The following is a 22,742-nucleotide window of genomic DNA, read 5'->3' on the forward strand; positions in this document are numbered from 1 at the left end:
TCTCTAACACCCCTCCTCCCAACCTATAAAAAAGTGCGGTATATGTAGTATTTTCACTAAAGAAGTAATGATCTTACATTTATTTTCCGTTGTCACTTGAAGTTTAAAAAGAGAAACTCTCGCCATCCTTTTAGTTTTCATCGGAGATAAGAAGATAAGTTTGAGATGAACAAGTTTGAGATGAACAAGTCTGAGATGAACAAGTTTGAGATGAACAAGTTTGAGATGAACAAATTTGAGATGAACAAGTTTGAGATGAACCAGTTTGAGATGAACCAGTTTGAAATGAACAAGTTTAAGAGGAACAAATTTGAGATGAACAAGTTTGAGATGAACAAGTTTGAGATGAACAAGTTTGAGATGAACAAGTTTGAGATGAACAAGTTTGAAATGAACAAGTTTGAAATGAACAAGTTTGATATGAACAAGTTTGAGAAGAACAAATTTGAGAAGAACAAGTTTGAGATGAACAAATTTAAGATGAACAAGTTTGAGATGAACTGAGATGAACAAGTTTGAATCGAATAAAATTGAGATGAACAAGTTTGAGATGAACAAGTTTAAGATGAACAAGTTTAAGATGAACAAGTTTGAATCGAATAAATTTGAGATGAACAAGTTTGAGATGAACACGTTTGAGATAAACAAGTTTGAGATGAACAAGTTTGAGATGAACAAGTTTGAGATGAACAAGTTTAAGATGAACAAGTTTGAATCGAATAAATTTGAGATGAACAAGTTTGAGATGAACAAGTTTGAGATGAACAAGTTTGAGATGAACAAGTTTGAGATGAACAAGTTTAAGATGAACAAGTTTGATCGAATAAATTTGAGATGAACAAGTTTGAGATGAACAAGTTTGAGATGAACAAGTTTGAGATGAACTGAGATGAACAAGTTTGAATCGAATAAATTTGAGATGAACAAGTTTGAGATGAACAACTTTAAGATGAACAAGTTTGAATCGAATAAATTTGAGATGAACAAGTTTGAGATGAACAAGTTTGAGACGAACAAGTTTGAGATGAACAAGTTTAAGATGAACAAGTTTGAATCGAATAAATTTGAGATGAACAAGTTTGAGATGAACAAGTTTGAATCGAATAAATTTGAGATGAACACGTTTGAGATGAACAAGTTTAAGATGAACAAGTTTGAGAAATAAAAATTGCTACGTTCTTCTTCAGGACGGCAGGGGAAGGAACCATCGTTACGACAGTCTAAAGCACATACTACATGACCAGCCAGCTATGAATTATCAGTTCTCTGTTGGGAAGCAATTGTAGGCGTTATGACGTCTGTGGCGACACATAAATGTTTCCCTTTATCAATTAGACAAGATTGGACGTCCATCAAAAAAACTAAATCACTGTTGACACTGATCCTCACAATCTCATGAACATACAAAGTTTTGGCTTATAGCATAACACAGTCAAGCACTAAGTCTAGCGTATAATTAACTCAAGAAATACTTTGAATGTAATAATTAAAAAATAATAATTTAAATATTTTTTAATCCTTTTTTATCCTATCAATAAATCCATTCCAAGAAAGTTTATTTTTATTTTAAGCTGTGCATCTTGGTTCTGTTGTTATTATCTGGCTCTTTGTAAAACTTGATCAGTCAATAAGAATGTGAAACTTGTCAAATAGAGACGTTATTTTTTTTTTTGTTGAATACGTCCTACGCGTGTTGTTAGGTCCATCTAGGTCACTCTAGTTATGCATGTTAGTCAATTACTTTTATTCTTCCAAGTTTTTGGTGTCCCTGGCTGATTCAGGCAACCCATTCCATGCTCTAATAGCACTAGGGAAGAAGGAGCAAGGAAGATAAAGGATTGCTAATAATGAATAACATATTTGTCAGTACTGGGCATCGCCCTAGACCACACTTTTAATTGCCAGAGATGGACACAAAACAAACTATGGACACAAAACAAACTATGGACACAAAACAAACTGTGGACACAAAACAACTATGGACACAAAACAAACTATGGACACAAAACAAACTATGGACACAAAACAAACTATGGACACAAAACAAACTATGGACACAAAACAAACTATGGACACAAAACAAACTATGGACACAAAACAAACTATGGACACAAAACAAACTGTGGACACAAAACAACTATGGACACAAAACAAACTATGGACACAAAACAAACTATGGACACAAAACAAACTATGGACACAAAACAAACTATGGACACAAAACAAACTATGGACACAAAACAAACTATGGACACAAAACAAACTGTGGACACAAAACAACTATGGACACAAAACAAACTATGGACACAAAACAAACTATGGACACAAAACAAACTATGGACACAAAACAAACTATGGACACAAAACAAACTATGGACACAAAACAAACTATGGACACAAAACAAACTATGGACACAAAACAAACTATGGACACAAAACAAACTATGGACACAAAACAAACTATGGACACAAAACAAACTGTGGACACAAAACAAACTATGGACACAAAACAAACTATGGACACAAAACAAACTATGGACACAAAACAAACTATGGACACAAAACAAACTATGGACACAAAACAAACTATGGACACAAAACAAACTATGGACACAAAACAAACTATGGACACAAAACAAACTATGGACATAAAAAAAAAAAAAAAACGAGCCAAACGAAAAATGTCAGGTTGACCTACCACCAAAAGTGTCTGTATCAGGACGGGACTGTCTGTCCAGAATAAAGACTCGACAGACATATGGAAATAAATAGATAAACTAGAGTCGTTATACGACTGAAGAAGGTCAACATTGACATTGTCAATCAATCATTCTATCTCTCTCTCTCTCTTCTCTCCCTATCTTACATGTTAATTAAATGTTCATATAGAAAACATCGTTCAACTTTAAGTCTTTCAAAAACAAGACAACATTAAATCACAAGGGTCAGGCTGGAATGGTGGGGCAATGTCAGAACTTTAGTTTACCTACCTGGCATATTTATTTAGATTAATGTGCGCATTTAGAAGAATGATCGCCCTAAAAGAGCTCTCTGTACACAGATAAACCGGAATTGACGTGTAACATGTTTCATGTCTGGACAAATAGGTCACGACATTTAAAGTACCAAAATTTCATACATTTGTTTTGATTTTTACCGATGAAATTTATAAGAGATGATTATTATTCGACAATCTAATAAATCTCTTTTGCTACACCAAACAGAGGAAAAAACAAACAACTCACGCAGGAAGTCAAAAGAGTTTCTCTTATTTCATGAACATTATTTAGCAATGCAGGTTACGCTCTGTGTTCTATTTGTTTAGAAAGTTTCACGTTCGCAAGATCATAAATGTTGTTTGCTCAACTCTGTTGGCTTACATTTCCCATTCAGCGAAGAATTTCAGCAGGAATAGGAATTATCTTTGAATTCTAGTTTATGCTCACTGGTTTCACGGCAGGGCCGGCCCTACAGATTGCGGGGCCCTATGCGAAACGGATTGCTTGGGGCCCAGTCTGGTTAAGAATAAGGATAAAAAGTGAAAACAAAGATTTTTTTGTTAGAAAATACACTTTTTGCATGACAATTTTGTTTATTTTTCAGGACATTTGTATGAGTTTTTGAGGATGTTTTAATAATTTCGGGATATTTTCATGACTTTTTTCGTATACTTCACATTTTCAGGAGATTTCCAGGAACTCCAGGCCGCGGGAACCCTGTTATAAATTAAAATGGTTTAATTTAATTATTTACAACTAGAATTAGCGCGGGGCCTATGAAAGTGCGGGGCCCATTGCGGCCGCATAGGTTGAAGTGCCCTAAGGCCGGTCCTGTTTCACGGTGACTTCTAGTTGAACCACTTTAGTCCACGCTCCTGAACTGCCAGATACTATGGCCGCTGGCTTAAGATGCAATCGTGGGCATGTCCTGTATTTACATGTATTAATTAACAGTCCGACCGACACCAGTTCCAGCACAGGTCCCGACGTTTACCTGTTTGTACAGACAACATCCCAACCAATACAGCACCCGCACATGCTTTGACCAACACGAGTCTATAGAAGCAGGATAAGATGAGAAGGAATCGCGCGAGGAGACGAGCCGCAGTGCTTTACAAACAAACTATCCCACATCTACACAAAGCATCTAGCTTCTAGAAACAAAAGAAAAACCCCCAGAGCCTTCATGCATCGCCCTCCTCCTCTTTCTCGGCTCAGGGCCCCAACGTTTATTTACTGTGGCCAGCGACACATTTCTACGACACCAAAGTCGAACGCTGTATACAAGGGAGCGAACAAATGTATACAAAAACAACAAAACTAGGTCTCGATATAAGCTTTAGATGTAGTCGGATGTAAATAGTTCATTGAAATTTGAGACTACTATTCTGAAAACGATGGTTAAATTAAATTTTTGCAATTTTAATAATATTTGGATGTAATAATAATAGGCCAGTGATTGTATATAATTCTATATGGTAAAGTAGTTTTAGAATGCATAGAGGTGCAGTGCTATAGTTGTGTTATATGTTTAATTTGATAAACATAAAGCTAAGCATTTAAATTATGTATAACTCTTATCATAGCTTTCTATAGAAATATATTTCATTATAATAATGAAATGCCACCGGAATTAATAAACTATACATATTGTTTATTATTCATTTATTGATACATTTATTAAAAAAATCAGTATCGATTCAAATAACTAACGAAAGGGCGGATCGAAAACTCTAAGATCAGTATATACACATTATACAGAGTTGTCCACCTTTGTTGTTTATGGAGAGTTTTTTTTTTTTTTCACTTTGCTAAGTTACAGCAGTGTGACCTTCCATAAAGACTATTTGTACATAAAGACTATTGCATCATTGGACACTGACTAAAATGAGGTCAATACGCTATATTTACAAACGATAAAACTGGGCTGTTTTATTTTAACTAGACTTGGAAACAAAATGATTATGATTGATCTCTAGAATGTTCAGGATTTCTATGCTCGCAAAAGCACTCACACACTACCTCGAAGACACCGCAAACACACACACACGAAGACATCCAACACACACACACCAATGCAACCTCCTTATGTTTTCTTCATAGCGACGTGTCTCCACAGGGACATCTCTCTTGTAGTAACGTCAACAACGAGACCTACTCCTCTACCACCTCTACCACTTCTACCACCTCTACCACTTCTACCACTTCTCTCCAAAGTGTGACACCCCCTCCCACTTTAAAACGTTTCCAGCATTCTCGATGGTTATAAGTCCACCCCCACCCCGACTCCAGCCTCTTTGAGCTAATTATTCAATTGAGTGGATCTCTGTAAGCAAGAAGGTAAACATGCTAACTAAGTCAGACACACACACACCACTTGAATTATGTCAGATTATCAGCCACCTTATAGGTCAAGGTAACATGTAGCACACACTGGCATATAAAAAAAAATCCTAGAGTGAGTAGAATTAATGTTATCATTTGATGTGTTGGCTTCAGTTTATCTGCCTAAGCAGATGTATTGACTTCTGGAGATAGCTCACAAGGTTTTGTATCTTTTAACAGTAACAAATGTAGCAAATCAATACTAAACCACTATATTTTAATAGTACTAGGATTTGCTGTATACATTTGCAAACATTTATTTCATTCCTGGAAGACAATGAAACTACATTGGTATGAGGTAGGCATTAAACAAAAAAGAACATCAACAGAGACATAGTGGGATAACATAACAACCATCTCGTTCCAAATGAACGCACGAGGAGATTGGAGGATGCACTTACACATTCAAGTTTGCAAGTCGATTTAATTATTCTAGATCTAATCAGTGCCACTTGACCTTAAATTATCTGCTTTTACATGGGATCTGAAGTAATGTCGCTTCTACCACTCAAATTTTGTCTTGCTCATTTGAATAACAATAATAATAATACTAATAAAGCAAGCCTTAGAGTAATGAGTAATGAGTAAAAGTACAGTATTTCACGTAGATATAGAGACCCAGATGTGACCTACATATTTTGTTACACTTTATACGGACAAATCTCTTATCGATAAGGGTCTATTTTGAAGTTCTATTTTTTTCGCCGTCTTCACCAATCTTTGGTGTTGGCACTAATTTTTCTTTGGATATCTCTTTTCAGCCCAGTGAGCTCCACAGAATGACGACATGAAATCTCTCCATTTTTATTCCTGTTCACACCTTTATACATTTATGAACCCCCATTACTTTCGCGATAAACAAAACAATGTCCAAGAGGTTAAATTGAACTTTAATGCTACTAACTTAAACAAAAAGAGCTTAGACAATTGAATTCTGTAGTGGATACGAATGATTAAAACACCTTTCAAAACTAACATAGCAACACGTCCTTTCTTCTCTACACCGGATATACCGAACAGCTATTTATAGATTTTCCTCTCCGTAGATGAAGATCTCTAGACTAAAAAAAGTTGCTATCCATATGTTTAGAACACCTGCATTCAAGAGATAGATGCTACCAATGAGTACAACCACGATCAATTCAACAATATGAAAACCATTTCTGTGCTGAACCTTTCCAACTAGTTCTCACCAAATGTCTTTAATTATACAAGATGGACCATCTCTCATGTGATTGTTACACCCCCCCACCCCCCCATATTTTTTTGCACTAAACGACAAGCACTCACCAGTGGCGTCAATCTGAGGTGGGTTCTCGTTCATGGGTGAGATGATGATGGAGAACTCCATGGATTCTGACTCGTTCGGTGGATCCTGGTGGTCCTGGACGGTGAATGTAAACGAATCCTTAAATACCTCCTCCCCGTTGTGACGATAATAAATCTGACCTTTGACAACATCCCTCTGACGGAATCCAAATATTTTGGTGCCAGTGTCTGACGGACGGAGCTTCCTAAAAAGAAAGATAAGAAGATAGGAGTCACGACAATGAAATTAATCAGAGCGTTGTACACCAATAGCAAGATCAAGTAGAGCTTCATGAACTTTGTTACACAAGTAAATATGTCTTGTTTTAAAGCAAGTTTAATAGATATGTTAAAGGAAGGAAACATAGCAGGCTGCAAAGGGACACAATAAAATGGTACACTTGATATTTTTTCAAATAATTGTTTCGTTCTTATTATCACAACCCATTTTGTTTCATCGTGAAAAAGAAAGGCAACATAAAAAGTTTTATTTTTTATTTTTTTTTATCACAATTGCTTCTTATGAAGCTAATGACTCTATGTAAAATCGATTACCATAAATGCTGAATGATATGAATGATAGATCTTTAAAAAAAAAAGGAAGATTTTTTAACAAAAAAAAAAATCCTGGTGAAGGGCAGAGTTAATTACATTCAAATGATAGGCCTATAGATCAAGACTTAGACGAGGAAATTGTATTTAATTATTGAACTCTTTCATCGTGGTTTAATACACTAATGCACAGAAACATTTAGCGCCTTCTAATTCTAGATCTAAAGTCGAGTAGATTTATAGATTTGCTTAGTAGTGTTCTTGTTTTGTTTTTTTTTCCTTTTTTTAAATGATATTCCCCGAAATGTTTTACTCTTTTCTTTTTTTTTTCTTTTTGTTTTTTTTAAAGAAAAGGTGATGTTGATATGGTGCGCAAAGGTGCACTCGTTCAAGAAAATAAAGGTACATTCCTCGTCCCATATGCTAGGACAAATTTGTACAAATACTCCTTCTTCCCTAGTGCTATTAGAGCATGGAATGGGTTGCCTGAGCTAGCCAGGAAAACCAGTGACTTGGCAGAATTTAAGTCATTGGTTAATATGCATGACTAAATGCATGACGCGTAGGACGTAATCATCTTCTTTTTTGAAGTAACGTCTGTATTATATAAAGTATTATTTTCCGCCATGCCACAAATGGCAGTTGTTTGCTTATTGCTGACTGTGAGCCTAGATCTTAATCAACAGTCTTCTAAGTCTAGATCTAAAGGCATATCGTTATAATTTTATAAAGTCGAGTAGATTTATACATTTACTTAACCATGATTTTTTTTACATTTTGCATTTATTTTAAACAAATCTAACATTCAATAGTTAGTAGGAATAAAAGAATTGCTCTATAATTTGTACAAAGGAATTATAGTCTTTTTTTTTTTAAGTTTTTTTTTCTTGTTCCTTTAAAGAGTAGATGTGTGTGTGTTCGTGTGTACTCTAAACTAATGAATTATTTTGAATGTGTGTTATACATCGTGTCAAGTTTTGCAAATGAATGGGCATTCTGTGCTATTAGATTTCCAATGGTCTCACCTGATGATGTCTCCAGCTGTGGGCGAGGTAACGATGGTGTAAACAATGTTGTTGTCCAGTGAATCGGAGTCGTGGGCCAGCAGCATGTCCTCACTGATCTTCCTCATGCCCCCCTCGTTCACCTGGAGACCCAGGTTGTTCACCAGGTAAGGGGGGGTGTCGTCACGTGGAATGATGATGATGGGGAATGATGACAGGACGGTGTTACTACCATCGCTGATGCGCAGTTCAATTCTATCCCTAAAAAAAGCGGAAACCAAAATGCATTAGAAAAATCCAGAGTCTAACGAACACACACACAAACACATAAACCTATAAACGCTGCACATGAATCACAGAAAGAACATGTCTACATTGCAACAATAGCATTCTTTCGGACAGTGGTGCCCATTCTATGGCTTGAATTTTATTTGGCTTTAACAAAGTGCTATTCAGCCCTGTAAACTTATGTCCACAGTGTGTAATGAAGCGGCATCCTTGGATTGAAGTGTATATGAACCTCATGCCTTTACCGGATACTGAAAATATTTTGAACTATAAGATCACTCAAGCGAGCAGCAAATATATTGTGAGAAGAATGATTTCCGAACAGAAAAAATAATCTGAAACAAATCAGACAAAGATTGCATCCTAAACAAATCAGACAAAGATTTCATCCTAAACAAATCAGGCTAAGATTACAACGAGTGTGAAAGCTGAAAAAGTCAGAGAAAAAAAAAGTTGAGTGAAATAACATTGCAATGGACAAACTAACTCAAGTGCATTAGGCCATAGAGAAAGAAAAAAAAGAAAAAAAAACAAAACAAGAGAGTCAAAACGTGTAAGTCATATATCAAATGTGAGGCAAACATTAAAATAACTGACAGAAGTCGGGGATTAAATATTTTGTTTGTGCAATCATAAGCATCGTGTTTAACAGGGAACATATGCACGTTGTAGACTCTGGTCCAAGTTGGAACATATGTACGTTGTAGACTCTGGTCCAAATTGGAACATATGTACGTTGTAGACTCTGGTCCAAGTTGGAACATATGTACGTTGTATAACTCTGGTCCAAGTTGGAACATATGTACGTTGTAGACTCTAGTCCAAGTTGGAACATATGCACGTTGTAGACTCTGGTCCAAGTTGGAACATATGTACGTTGTAGACTCTGGTCCAAATTGGAACATATGTACGTTGTAGACTCTGGTCCAAGTTGGAACATATGCACGTTGTAGACTCTGGTCCAAGTTGGAACATATGTACGTTGTAGACTCTGGTCCAAATTGGAACATATGTACGTTGTAGACTCTGGTCCAAATTGGAACATATGTACGTTGTAGACTCTGGTCCAAGTTGGAACATATGTACGTTGTAGACTCTGGTCCAAATTGGAACATATGTACGTTGTAGACTCTGGTCCAAGTTGGAACATATGTACGTTGTAGACTCTGGTCCAAGTTGGAACATATGTACGTTGTAGACTCTGGTCCAAGTTGGAACATATGTACGTTGTAGACTCTGGTCCAAGTAGGAACATATGTACGTTGTAGAACTCTGGTCCAAGTTGGAACATATGTACGTTGTAGACTCTGGTCCAAGTTGGAACATATGTACGTTGTAGACTCTGGTCCAAGTTGGAACAAAAGCACGTTGTAGACTCTGGTCCAAGTTGGAACATATGTACGTTGTAGACTCTGGTCCAAGTTGGAACATATGCACGTTGTAGACTCTGGTCCAAGTTGGAACATATGTACGTTGTAGACTCTGGTCCAAGTTGGAACATATGTACGTTGTAGACTCTGGTCCAAGTTGGAACATATGCACGTTGTAGACTCTGGTCCAAGTTGGAACATTTGTACGTTGTAGACTCTGGTCCAAGTTGGAACATATGTACGTTGTAGACTCTGGTCCAAGTTGGTACATATGCACGTTGTAGACTCTGGTCCAAGTTGGAACATGTCAGAAATAAATGGACAGAAAACTAGACAACCTTTTATTGATATGCCCACCAACTATTCTACTTTAAATGTATTCAGTAATTGATCTCTATTTAAAATCGTATTCCATTTTATGGTGTAAGAAAATTTGCAGGACCTGTCTCGAGATAGGACTAGAGAAAAATATGACTAGAGAAAGATAGGACTAGAAAAAAATATGAATAGAGAAAGATAGGACTAGAAAAAATATGAATGTAGAAAGATAGGACTAGAGAAAAGTATGACTAGAGAAAGATAGGACTAAATAAAACTGGAGAACTAGTCACAAGCACAAAGTGAAGAAATACTTAGAACTGGAGAACCCTTCAAGAGTAGATATAAGTAGACTTAAAAATTGAGGGAACTGAATTCATAGTATTGTAATAAATAACAACATGAAGCTTCAAAGATTGAAATGTTCCATCCCCTCTATTTCTATTGCAAATTGTCTTCAAAGAAAGAAATGTTTCATCCCCTCTATTTCTATTGCTAATTGTCATCAAAGATTGAAATGTTTCATCCCCTCTATTTCTATTGCTAATTGTTCTATGTCTTCAAAGATTGAAATGTTTCATCCCCTCTATTTTTATTGCTAATTGTTCTATGTCTTCAAAGATTGAAATGTTTCATCCCCTCTATTTCTATTGCTAATTGTTCTATGTCTTCAAAGATTGAAATGTTTCATCACCTCTATTTCTATTGCTAATTGTCTTCAAAGATTGAAATGTTTCATCCCCTCTATTTCTATTGCTAATTGTCTTCAAAGATTGAAATGTTTCATCCCCTCTATTTCTATTGCTAATTGTCTTCAATAATTGAAATGTTTCATCCCCTCTATTTCTATTGCTAATTGTCTTCAAAGATTGAAATGTTCCATCCCCTCTATTTCTATTGCTAATTTTTCTATGTCTTCAAAGATTGAAATGTTTCATCCCCTCTATTTCTATTGCTAATTGTCTTCAAAGATTGAAATGTTTCATCCCCTCTATTTCTATTGCTAATTGTCTTCAAAGATTAAAATGTTTCATCCTCTCTATTTCTATTGCTAATTGTCTTCAAAGATTGAAATGTTTCATCACCTCTATTTCTATTGCTAATTGTCTTCAAAGATTGAAATGTTTCATCACCTCTATTTCTATTGCTAATTGTCTTCAAAGATTGAAATGTTTCATCACCTCTATTTCTATTGCTAATTGTCTTCAAAGATTGAAATGTTTCATCCCCTCTATTTCTATTGCTAATTGTCTTCAAAGATTGAAATGTTCCATCCCCTCTATTTCTATTGCTAATTGTTCTATGTCTTCAAAGATTGAAATGTTTCATCCCCTCTATTTCTATTGCTAATTGTCTTCAAAGATTGAAATGTTCCATTCCCTCTATTTCTATTGCTAATTGTTCTATGTCTTCAAAGATTGAAATGTTCATCCCCTCTATTTCTATTGCTAATTGTCTTCAAAGATTGAAATGTTTCATCCCCTCTATTTCTATTGCTAATTGTCTTCAAAGATTGAAATGTTCCATCCCCTCTATTTCTATTGCTAATTGTTCTATGTCTTCAAAGATTGAAATGTTTCATCACCTCTATTTCTATTGCTAATTGTCTTCAAAGATTGAAATGTTCCATCCCCTCTATTTCTATTGCTAATTGTTCTATGTCTTCAAAGATTAAAATGTTTCATCCCCTCTATTTCTATTGCTAATTGTCTTCAAAGATTGAAATGTTTCATCCCCTCTATTTCTATTGCTAATTGTCTTCAAAGATTGAAATGTTTCATCACCTCTATTTCTATTGCTAATTGTCTTCAAAGATTGAAATGTTTCATCACCTCTATTTCTATTGCTAATTGTCTTCAAAGATTGAAATGTTTCATCACATCTATTTCTATTGCTAATTGTCTTCAAAGATTGAAATGTTTCATCACCTCTGTTCCTATTGCTAATTGTCTTCAAAGATTGAAATGTTTCATCACCTCTGTTTCTATTGCTAATTGTCTTCAAAGATTGAAATGTTTCATCCCCTCTATTTCGATTGCTAATTGTCTTCAAAGAACAACGTGTGCTACAATTAGTGATCTCACAATCAATGCAGTAGGATATTTTGTTTCAAGGAAAGCTTCTATATGACGCACATCAGACCAAAGACGCTCAAGAGATTTTTGAACCTTTAAAAAAATTTCGAACTTGCACGTGAACCAAAAAAAAAAAAAATTAATTCCTCAACCTTATGATCAGACACGCAAATGTCTTCACCCTTGACCCTTCCTCCATTAGCATTCATGTTCCATTAGCCTGAATTCATATGCTAGCTATTCACTACAGATGACATACACACAAAAATATCTAAAAGGAATGGAAAAACTAAAAGTGAAAATCCCAGCAAAGATTTCCACCTCCCTCCCCCATATGTCTCCTTTCTTTTCAAATCCCAATCAAATTGACAACAACAACTACAGTATGTTGATTGATATTTCTTTTATATTAACAACGGGATTCGCCAACCTTCACTTCTCCAAGATTTGTAATAATTCCTTAGATAATGATCTGTTACAAAGTGAATACAAAGTGTATCTATTCTGTTTTGAATTATGTGAAGACAGATCGAATAATGAACTTGTGACAATATTGCAGTTGTGGGACATTTTGAAAGTGTTAGTAATTCTTCTTATTGGTCTGAACTCAAGCCTTATAGATCTAGTGTAGAGGACGTTATAGTGGACTATACGCCACGGGTGAGCAAGGATAGATTTAATAAGATCGTTGTAAACACGGATTGTGGACTTCTAAACCTCACTAGTCACTAGGATATCTTTTTTTTCTATATGTATTATCAACTCGCATGAGTCTTTCCAAAAAGGTTATTTCTCCCATTATCCATTCTAGAATCAAGTTGAAACTTTGCATAATTATTCATTGTCCCTAACAAAAAACATCAATCAAGTTAAAAGAAACTAACCAATCAGTTAAATTTAATAGAAATAATTATTAATTAATTTAGTTTAATATCGAAAATGTAAATAAATATTACAGTATTAAAAGAATGAGGCTGTAAATGTGAAGCTCTTCCTAGTAGATAAGCATTTAAAAAATATATTTATATTATGCTTGTTTTTTTATTTACGGCTGAACAATCCAACACAAAATGTAATTTAATTTAAAATCAAATTGTAATTTAGAGACTTAGAACTGAATGCCAACTTATTTGTTCAAAACATGCCGAGAATTACAAATGACAGTTACACCATTGAAGGAAATGTCAAAATGTATTATTTCAAGTAACTACTCCTGTCTCTTACTTCCCTATTGTGATTATAAAACAGACGAAATAGGGATATTTTCTTCCTACATTTTTGTTCAGGTTCTACACTCTTCTACCCTTCACGTTCTTCCAGGTCATTTCTCATTTTCGATTTTCACTTGTCCAGCCTGAATCTTACCTCGTGGAGTCACTGTCGTCATGCTTATAGACCACGTGACCCGCCTCCACATCCTTCATGGAGAATATGACCGAGTGTTTGCCTCGGACAGTGATGGTGCCGTGGTTCAGACCTCCCTTGACGTACATCCTGACCCTGTTCAAGTTATCCTTGTCTACAACCTGGAGATGTCACAGGACAAGTAGCCACATTATTTTTTACATCATGGTCAGTCGTCTTTTAGGGTTAACATAGTGTTGACTTCAACAATACTTTCTTCTGTGCATGCAGTTATACAAGTAAACTAAGGTCACTGTTGTATATCTACACTGCTATTTTACATCAATACCTATTAATATTAGAATTTAGAATCAAATCAAACAGCCGCTAGAGATATTAGAGGGATTAGTTATCAAGCGTTTTGCATCCCAGTCAGTTGAAACAAGGATTCAAAGAGACCCCTGTTGGATCCCAGTTCTTAGAAACAAGGATTCAAAGAGACCCCTGTTGGATCCCAGTTCTTAGAAACAAGGATTCAAAGAGACCCCTGTTGGATCCCAGTTCTTAGAAACAAGGATTCAAAGAGACCCCTGTTGAATCCCAGTTCTTATAAACAAGGATTCAAAGAGACCCCTGTTGGATCCCAGTTCTTAGAAACAAGGATTCAAAGAGACCCCTGTTGGATCCCAGTTCTTAGAAACAAGGATTCAAAGAGACCCCTGTTGGATCCCAGTTCTTAGAAACAAGGATTCAAAGAGACCCCTGTTGGATCCCAGTTCTTAGAAACAATTATTCAAAGAGACCCCTGTTGGATCCCAGTTCTTAGAAACAAGGATTCAAAGAGACCCCTGTTGGATCCCAGTTCTTAGAAACAAGGATTCAAAGAGACTCCTGTTGGATTCCAGTTCTTAGAAACAAGGATTCAAAGAGACCCCTGTTGGATCCCAGTTCTTAGAAACAATGATTCAAAGAGACCCCTGTTAGATCCCAGTTTTTAGAAACAAGGATTCAAAGAGACTCCTGTTGGATCCCAGTTCTTAGACTCCTGATTTCACTGTTACTTTCAATGGTATGAGGAGAGTTACTAAAGGTTTGATCACTGTGCTGTCTGAGAGAATAGATAATCGTACTAAACTCTCAATGATAGAAAGACTATTTTTATTTTAAAAAATCTACTGGCTATATTTATTTATTTATTCTAATATCATAATTAAAATAAAAGTAGTAAATATTTCGCAGTAACAATCTTTTTTTATTATTCAGTATATTTAGCTTTCTACTTCTAGGTAAGCACAATGCCTACAACATATTTAGTCCAATACCTGGAATTGTTCTGTGGTAATTTCTCTACTCTGTCCCTCCAGCAAAGTGACACCAGTATTGAGAGACACCCTTGGAGCCGTGGTGTCTGCTGGCCGTACAGCCATACGTACGCTAATTGGCATACTCTGTTGAGAAACAACAACAACGAATGCATTAGTTACTACGTTTCATACACTCTTTCCATATCTTAGTATTACGATCGGACATTAGCAATGAAAGACAACAGTGGATAAGAGAGGCGGAGTTAGCTAGACGAGGATATGTCAATCATCCTGTCGATCATCCGTGCAGAGCTGGAGTATAAGTGTCTTGGCATCATGTCATAAGCACTGATTGCTATGTAATTAGGATAGAGATACAGACGTATCATATTAATATGGTTTGCCTCAGCCGTGAAGTGACTATGGATTATTTCATAGACATTGGATAAGTGTCAGGGCATTAAATATGGCCGGAACGATGTCGCCCACACAGCAGTTCCCCCCTCTCAATGCAGATGATTTTTTCAAGGGATACATAGATATATAGGTATGTGGCTTAGAACTAGAGCGATGTTGTGAAATGGCCCAGGAAATGTTTTGTTTGAAAAGTTTCTAACATTTGCCTTCGTTTGTGACCAGAAACATTTTTTGTTTTCTACTAGAGACACTTCATAAAGTCAAAGGTCTAGGCCGAGACAATCGTCCTAGAAGGCCTGAACACTGACCTGCAACGTAGCAACATGTGGGCAATTGAAATAGCTATTGTCACGTCACAGGTCTGTACAAGGTGGCAACGAGCTATATTGGTCTCCACTGCCCCCAGGTTGCGACGTCGTAGGTCAGTGTTGAGGACTTCTATTACGAATGGTCTTGTCTAGCCTCGCGCAAAGTTTGAAAACCTTAGAGACCTTAGTTTATTTTGTTCAATGTTTGACATATTTCGGATGCTCCTTCAGAGTTGAAGATTATCTACTTCCTAGTCCAAACCTCCCGCAGGACGACGGGGGATGGGAGCGGGAAGGATATGAACCCAGGACCATCAAGACGACCGAACGACAGTCCAGTACGCATACTGCATGACTAGGTCTAGGCAACAAAAGTCAGAAACTGTAAATTTTCTATAATCTATTTTGATCTAAACAAAATAATATTTGCACCAGATGTAGAGTTTCTTCTGACAGGGTTAAAGTGCATGCAAAAGGCATTTGTTTGGTAAGAGTAAATTGTCACCCCCCCCCTTTTGTTTTGCTTTTATTCTGCACAAGATTTATGGATTCTGGAAAAGATGGTCTCCGAATTAAGAATTAAGTAATCCAATTATATAAAAATACTGCACAGGGGATAAGCAAAGTTCCTTTGTTTCAAGAATGCTGTTAATGTTATCAGTTTAGTGCTCATGTTTCGACTAACTGTATTTGTGAAGGTAGTCTTGTGCCATGTTTTTAGAAAGAGAATATCAACTCTGTCAGGTAAAAAGTGTGTACACGTTAGTTCTCCCACACCCATTCTCGGATCAAGTTGAAACTTCGCACAATTATTCATTGGCATACACATGAATCAAGCTACAAGCTCTATGCCTGCTTCGGATTTTGTAACAAGCCTTTCACTAATTAGTGTGTGCAAATTTTCATTAATTGGAAAAAAAAATCTCTGACCATCTTGACGGTTTCTGCCGAGGGGCTTCAACGGTTTTCAACTGAGCATTTCAGTTGTTTTGTCCCTACAGTGTGGTGAAGCTGAGAATAAAAAATACGGCATTAACCTCAGGTGTTTTTTTTTCCCAACAGTAGTAAACTTCAGGGGTTGGTCCGAGTAGCCAGTGTATTGTGCATTATATTTGACGTATTCATGCTTATCATTAATTTCGATGTACATGAAGGATTCTCTAACTTTAAGACTGGGGTGTACCAATGCACAAGTAGGGCTAAAGAAATAGCCTTACTAGCACGAAATGTGTCCCCTCCCCCATATAGATATGCTACACAGTGCTCTATATGGGGGTCTGGTAGCCTTACATTGTGTTGTATACATTGGTCTAGTGTTTTATTTAGTCTCGTTCTACATAAAGGTCTAAAAGCCTTTTACGAAAGCGCTTGATATAAGACAATCTAAAGTTCTGTTTGAAAAGGTAGAATAAAAAGTCTAAACTAGACTTTAGCGCACAACAAAAAAAATGCTTAGAAAAGGCTGGAATAGAGTTAGTAAATACCTGAATATTACGAAGGATTTAGGCCTACTTTGATTACAGATAATTCACCAATAGCATCAACATATTTTTAAGACGCTTATACATAATTGAGAGTCACTGTACCTGAGCAAAGTGGCTGTCAAAGACAACCAGTTCTGCGTCGTAGATTCTCTGGTCTGGATAACTAACACTGGGCGGTCTGTAGGCGATTCGGTTGTTGTCCAGATCGTCTTGCAAAAATGAGTGAATAGGCTTAGCGTGGTTATCCAGATGGACAAAGTAACCTTTGCCCTCACCAAAGGGCTTGGTGATATTGAACACAAGCTGTCGTTTAGGGGTCTCGTAGTCCTCGGCGGAAATGACCCCAGGGACCACAGTGGACAGCACAAACTGGTCTACGTCCATCATGTACATATTCAGAAAGGAAGCGTGGGGCGGGGAGTTTTGGAAGGCGCCTTTGATGTGAATGGGCAGGTAGAACCGCTCGGATACAACTTCGTCACTGACTGCGGGGTCGTAGACCTCCACACTCAAAGGGAGATAATCCACTTCTGGGGTTGGGGAGCGCAGGTGCTCGTAGTGAAGATTCATGAAAAGGAACTCTCGGCAGTCCTTCTTGACCGAGTCTACCACCTGCCGCTTTTCCCCCATCACGATCTGTCCGGCCACCGGCCAGGGTGAGAAAAAGGTGGAGAACCCTACTGTGCAAGAGACATTCTGGTTAGGACTGTGCTTGAACCTCAAGGCCGTGGAGTCGATTGTGTTGGAGCGCCCATTGTATTCCGGCACCACCAACGGCCTAAGTCCTTGCGTTGAGATGATGGAATGCGAGGCGTTGTTGACGTTGACCCTAAGGATGACCGACTCAGTGAAAGTGGTAGTATCCGTAAACTTGTGTACAAGGAGACGAACGCTGTCCTGTTGGAGCAAGGGTGAGCCGTTGTGAACATATTGCACTGTTTTGGGTAGAAAGTCGCAGTCGAATATCTGAAAAAAATTGAAGAAAAAGGTTAATGCTAAATACTCTATCATAAATGTATTCGAAGAACATGTCACTGCATGGGATTTCACAAGCATGTTTGAGCAAAGATAAACTACTGGCGTACAAAGTTTCACAGAGCCAATTCAAGATTATGTTGAACAGGGCCAATTTAGACAGACATGCTAAATTTAATAGAGCCAATTTAGACTGACATAGTGCTGAAGTACAAAGTGAAGTGTTTTTCTACCATCAAGAATTCATCCCCTTTCCTTGTTAGAAATCCTCATTGAAAACAGTTGATTGAAAGAATACGTTGGCGCAGTTTGTTCACGTCTACCTCTATAGTGATGGCGAAAGAAATCGACCCGGCTTACAGCCCACAGACTCTTTCCTATTCAGCATGCACTCACAGACACACAGGAACACTCACTCACAAACGCGAGACCAAACATACAGCCATTTCCGCCCACACCAAGCCAGAGAGCAGAAGCATCAATGCCGGGCTGATTTGTAGCTCTTCACCGACTACATCTCGCCCACTTAAAAATCAGGAGTGAAATATTTGTACGGCCATTGCAAGTCACAATTATTCGCAGACGTGAGGGAAGCAGCTGGGCGCAAGAAAACAACTCACCAAAACACGTGACCAAGTTATTGGAAACTAAACGGAGGGAAGAGAATTGTGAAGGACTCATTAACATCCATTGTGCTGATAAAATAACTTAGGGCTGGGACATCTAGAGTAATTGTATTAGCATGCCTTTTCATTTCTTATTTGCATTTAAGATACCAAGTTCCTTCAGCTTTACATATCCTTTAGTCTGTTGGGGCACCGCAAGTGATGTATCGACCGTCTTTCTCCATTCTTCTCTGTGTTTTACTAACTACAAAATGTAAAATCTATGTCATCTTTAGTCAAACCCAGAATGAGTCATACGAAACTAGCGCCACAATGAACTTTGAAACAAAGGATTTCTTACCATCCTCTATGTGTTCTACTTATGTTCAGTTTCTGTCTAATAAATCTACCGAAACCCTTATTTTCCTGCTAAAGTTCTAATATACAATGTTACACAACTTTAAAAAAAAAAAATAAACTGTAGGCTTACATGGAACAAATTAAAAAACAAAAAAAAAACAACAGAAAAACAACAACATTGAATTCTATCCAGCTCCAGGCCCTATGCGGCCATAAACTTGCTACATCGTTAAGTCCTTGCCAAGGTAGACCTTAGGAAACACACGCTCTGTTTTCTTCTTATGTTAAAAATGTTTAATACACGTATACACATACATGTTGATATTTAATTGCAACAAACATTGCAGTGCACTCTGGGAAGTCCGTAAGTAGAAGCAATTGTGAAACGGGATTCAATTGAAAACAACTTTTAGCTTTGAGGCAGACCGGCTGTACCTATATATAGATCTATATACAGAGAGAGAGAGAGAGAGATAAATAGATATATATAAATATATAGATAGATATAGATAGATATAGATAGATGGATAGATAGATTGATAGATAGATAGAGGTTAGATATAGATATATATATTCTACTGAAACAGCTTAAATAACGAAGAATAAATGCTATTCTTAAATTTGCTCTGTGTCAAGATTGAAAATGTGTGATGTGTTTTTATGTGCCTAGATGTAAGAAACTTTGCATCAAGAAGAACAAGTATCATGTGTCTATACTTGAAATGTCTACAATATGTTGGTGTACTTGTGTATCCATTGATGTAAACATTTCTATACCTGTAAGAGTAGGAAGAAAGAATTGTTGACACTAGTGGTAAGTCCAGGGGTGTGGTTCCAAAGGTAAGGAATGGAAGCGTTGCCATTATTCTATTTCTTTAAAAACTCATAGACCATTTGTGTGAGATATCCAGTTAGTGTCCTAGTCTAGATATGCCTCTGAGCTCTGGCATACTCTGGCTAGGTCTGTGTGTGATGATAAAGTTGGCTGCCTCCAAATTTCATGTTGAGATAAAAAAAATTAGCTGTATAACTAGATCTATCTACCTGCTAGATACATGAAATTTATGGAGTCTGCACAAGGAAAACGAGTGCCACCTCTTTTTTTTTTCTCTTCTGTCTGTCTGCCTCAGTCTCTCTCTCTCTCTTCTTCTCTCAATCCAACCAAATTTTAAATTCGAATGAAAAAAAAAAGTTGACTTTTTATTGTTTACCTTAAGTTTATGCCCGTACCCTTTTTCTTCACGCTCTGTATTTTCCGAGAGATTTTCCGAACCGAGGGGTCTTAGTTCGAATACCGGTGAAGAATTTGATTAGGGATTTTAATGACGCCCCTGAGTCCATCTAACTTGAGTACCTGACTTACTTTGGGTAATTTAAGGCGGTTGGTCATTGTGCTGACCACATGACACATGTTAACGGTTGGCTATAGAAACAGATCGTAAGGTCTCAAAAGGATACCTTTACTTTTTCTCTATTTCCCATTAATCTGCAATGGAGGGTTCTAGAAATCGAGTTACACAACTTTTCACGTTTGAACTTAGTTCTACTACAAATGCCAAGCACATAGACTTATATATACTACTAGACTGGAAACCGGAAATAAATTCTTATCCGCGACTGATCGATCGTGAAACTGAATATTCTAAAAATTAAATTATATCTTATATAGGTTAGGGTTGAAAAAAATAGCATTTACTTCTTTTAACTACTTTACAAAACAACACCTTGATCCAACTTTCTAAAAAAATTTCACATTTTTTGTAGTGTTAAAAAGTCGCCATGTCCAGTCTAGATATAGTATATATAAGTCTATGGCCAAGCAGCTATGCCTGTAAATAGATCTATGACATCTGCAATTGCGTAGTCAGGAGATTAAAAAAAAAAAGATGACAGTATAGTTACACCAGTACGCCCAATGTTAAACGTGGCTGTTGACTTTTCAGTTATGTACTAGATTTGCACACATATGTACAAGGGATGATTGCTTGTACACAATGCTCTTAGTCGACTGAATAAACACAAATACAAACAAAGCAATATCAGTCCAAGTCTAGCTGGGGCATGTCTTTCACCATACCATCGTGATTGACAAGTTAACTCGGCCACCATCCCACGCAGGCCGTGTCTAACGAGACGCGTTCACAGGACGTGGCCGCGCAGCATGCAGTGGAAAGACTGGTGGTGTTACGCAGGTGCGCGAGCGAATCTCCGGAGGAAAACATGCGGATAAAATAAAAACACATACAAACATACAAACGTGGTTTTGGAGAAAAAAGTCTCAGAAAACAAAACCTTCCCCTCCATTTTCGTCCTGCTCATCTTAACTCACGTTCCTGATTGGATAAAAAAAATCACGTGACTGTCTTATGGTTTAAAAAAAGCTCATCATTCAACACCACTCAAAATGCCGGGTAGCTTTCTTTTTATCACCAGCCCCTTCAGTTGCTAAGATTTGAGCTTAGTCAACGATGAAAATATTTTGTGTAGACTTAAAAGCTAGTTAAATTCGGAGGAAAACCGTTAAGGATAAATATAAAGCAAAATATATAAATGTCAAAGAATCTTTATTTCTGACATGACATACTTCTATACATAGATTGAACTGAAGTGTTCAATCCTTTTATCTTATGATTCATATCCACAATATAAAGGAACTTAATTTTTGTCAGCGGTGCGCTACAATTGTGGAAAGCTTGGCAGAGAATAGATAGTCAAAAGTTGTAGATATCCAATAAGTGGTTCAAATATGCATACTTTTTTTTATATAAATATTCTCTTTCTGTCCTTTTCCGGTCTTTTTCATTCATACAAATTGTGAGATGACCTATCGAACAGACACATTAAATGATGACAGATTGAATGATGACTGGCTGAATGATGACTGATTGAATTAATAAAGATGAAACTGTCAGGTTTAAAGATGGCAGATAGAATGATGAGCTATTGAATGATGGCAGATCGATTACAAATTGATTGAATGTAAACTGACTAAATGATGACGAATGATGACAGATTGAATGATGATAGACTAAATGATCGCAGAATGCATGATGACAGCATGACTGATGAATGATTGAAAATTGAACTTAATGATTAAAATATTAATGATGACTGATTGAATGATCGCAATCTTTTTTTCTGCAAACTATACAACGACGTCATCTATCTTGTTTATTTTTCCACAAACCTTACACTTCCATTCGCCTGTTTGTTAAAATAATTTTAAAATTCCTTTCAGTCAAAGACCGCCGATGACCTACCTTCCTCTTGTAGACAAAAAATCCAGGTGACTTTTAAAATAACTGCATGTCTGGCTTTTTTTTTCCTTGAATGCTTTCAGAAGTGCCTTCTTGTAAATAAATGTTCTAAACATTGAAAACTTTATTTGAGAACAGGGGCCTCACTGATCCGAATACATTTGAATCAAGATTATGATATTTACATTGTAAAAGACAACCAAGTTATCGAAGATGTTCAGCCTTCAAAATGTGTTGCTGCCAAGATTACATAGTGTTTGTTTAGTGGAAGCTGAAGCAGTCACAAATGAGTTGTAGTCGAGATGCTAAGTACGCTTGAAGGGGGCTCGAGGTTCGACACCCGACTCGAGCAGAGTTGTGTTTACTGAGCGCCTAAAGGCAGCATGGAA

At 36.8% G+C, this 22,742-nt stretch overlaps 1 protein-coding gene across 7 annotated transcripts in view; it reads right to left on the reverse strand.

Moving 5' to 3' along the window:
* The window catches only part of LOC106059813 (FRAS1-related extracellular matrix protein 1-like), a 158,407-nt gene that overhangs the window by 28,714 nt on the left and 106,951 nt on the right, over positions 1–22,742 (reverse strand). For all 7 annotated transcript variants that reach the window (XM_013217518.2, XM_013217503.2, XM_013217510.2 and 4 more), the window contains 5 exons: positions 17,259–18,122; positions 14,966–15,091; positions 13,665–13,825; positions 8,270–8,509; positions 6,675–6,898 (listed from right to left, as the gene is read on the reverse strand). In XM_013217518.2, the coding sequence (XP_013072972.2) occupies positions 6,675–6,898; positions 8,270–8,509; positions 13,665–13,825; positions 14,966–15,091; positions 17,259–18,122 (1,615 nt within the window). The remainder of the gene's footprint in view (positions 1–6,674; positions 6,899–8,269; positions 8,510–13,664; positions 13,826–14,965; positions 15,092–17,258; positions 18,123–22,742) is intronic.

This window comes from Biomphalaria glabrata, chromosome 5 (assembly GCF_947242115.1).
Source record: "Biomphalaria glabrata chromosome 5, xgBioGlab47.1, whole genome shotgun sequence".
Taxonomy (NCBI): domain Eukaryota; kingdom Metazoa; phylum Mollusca; class Gastropoda; family Planorbidae; genus Biomphalaria; species Biomphalaria glabrata.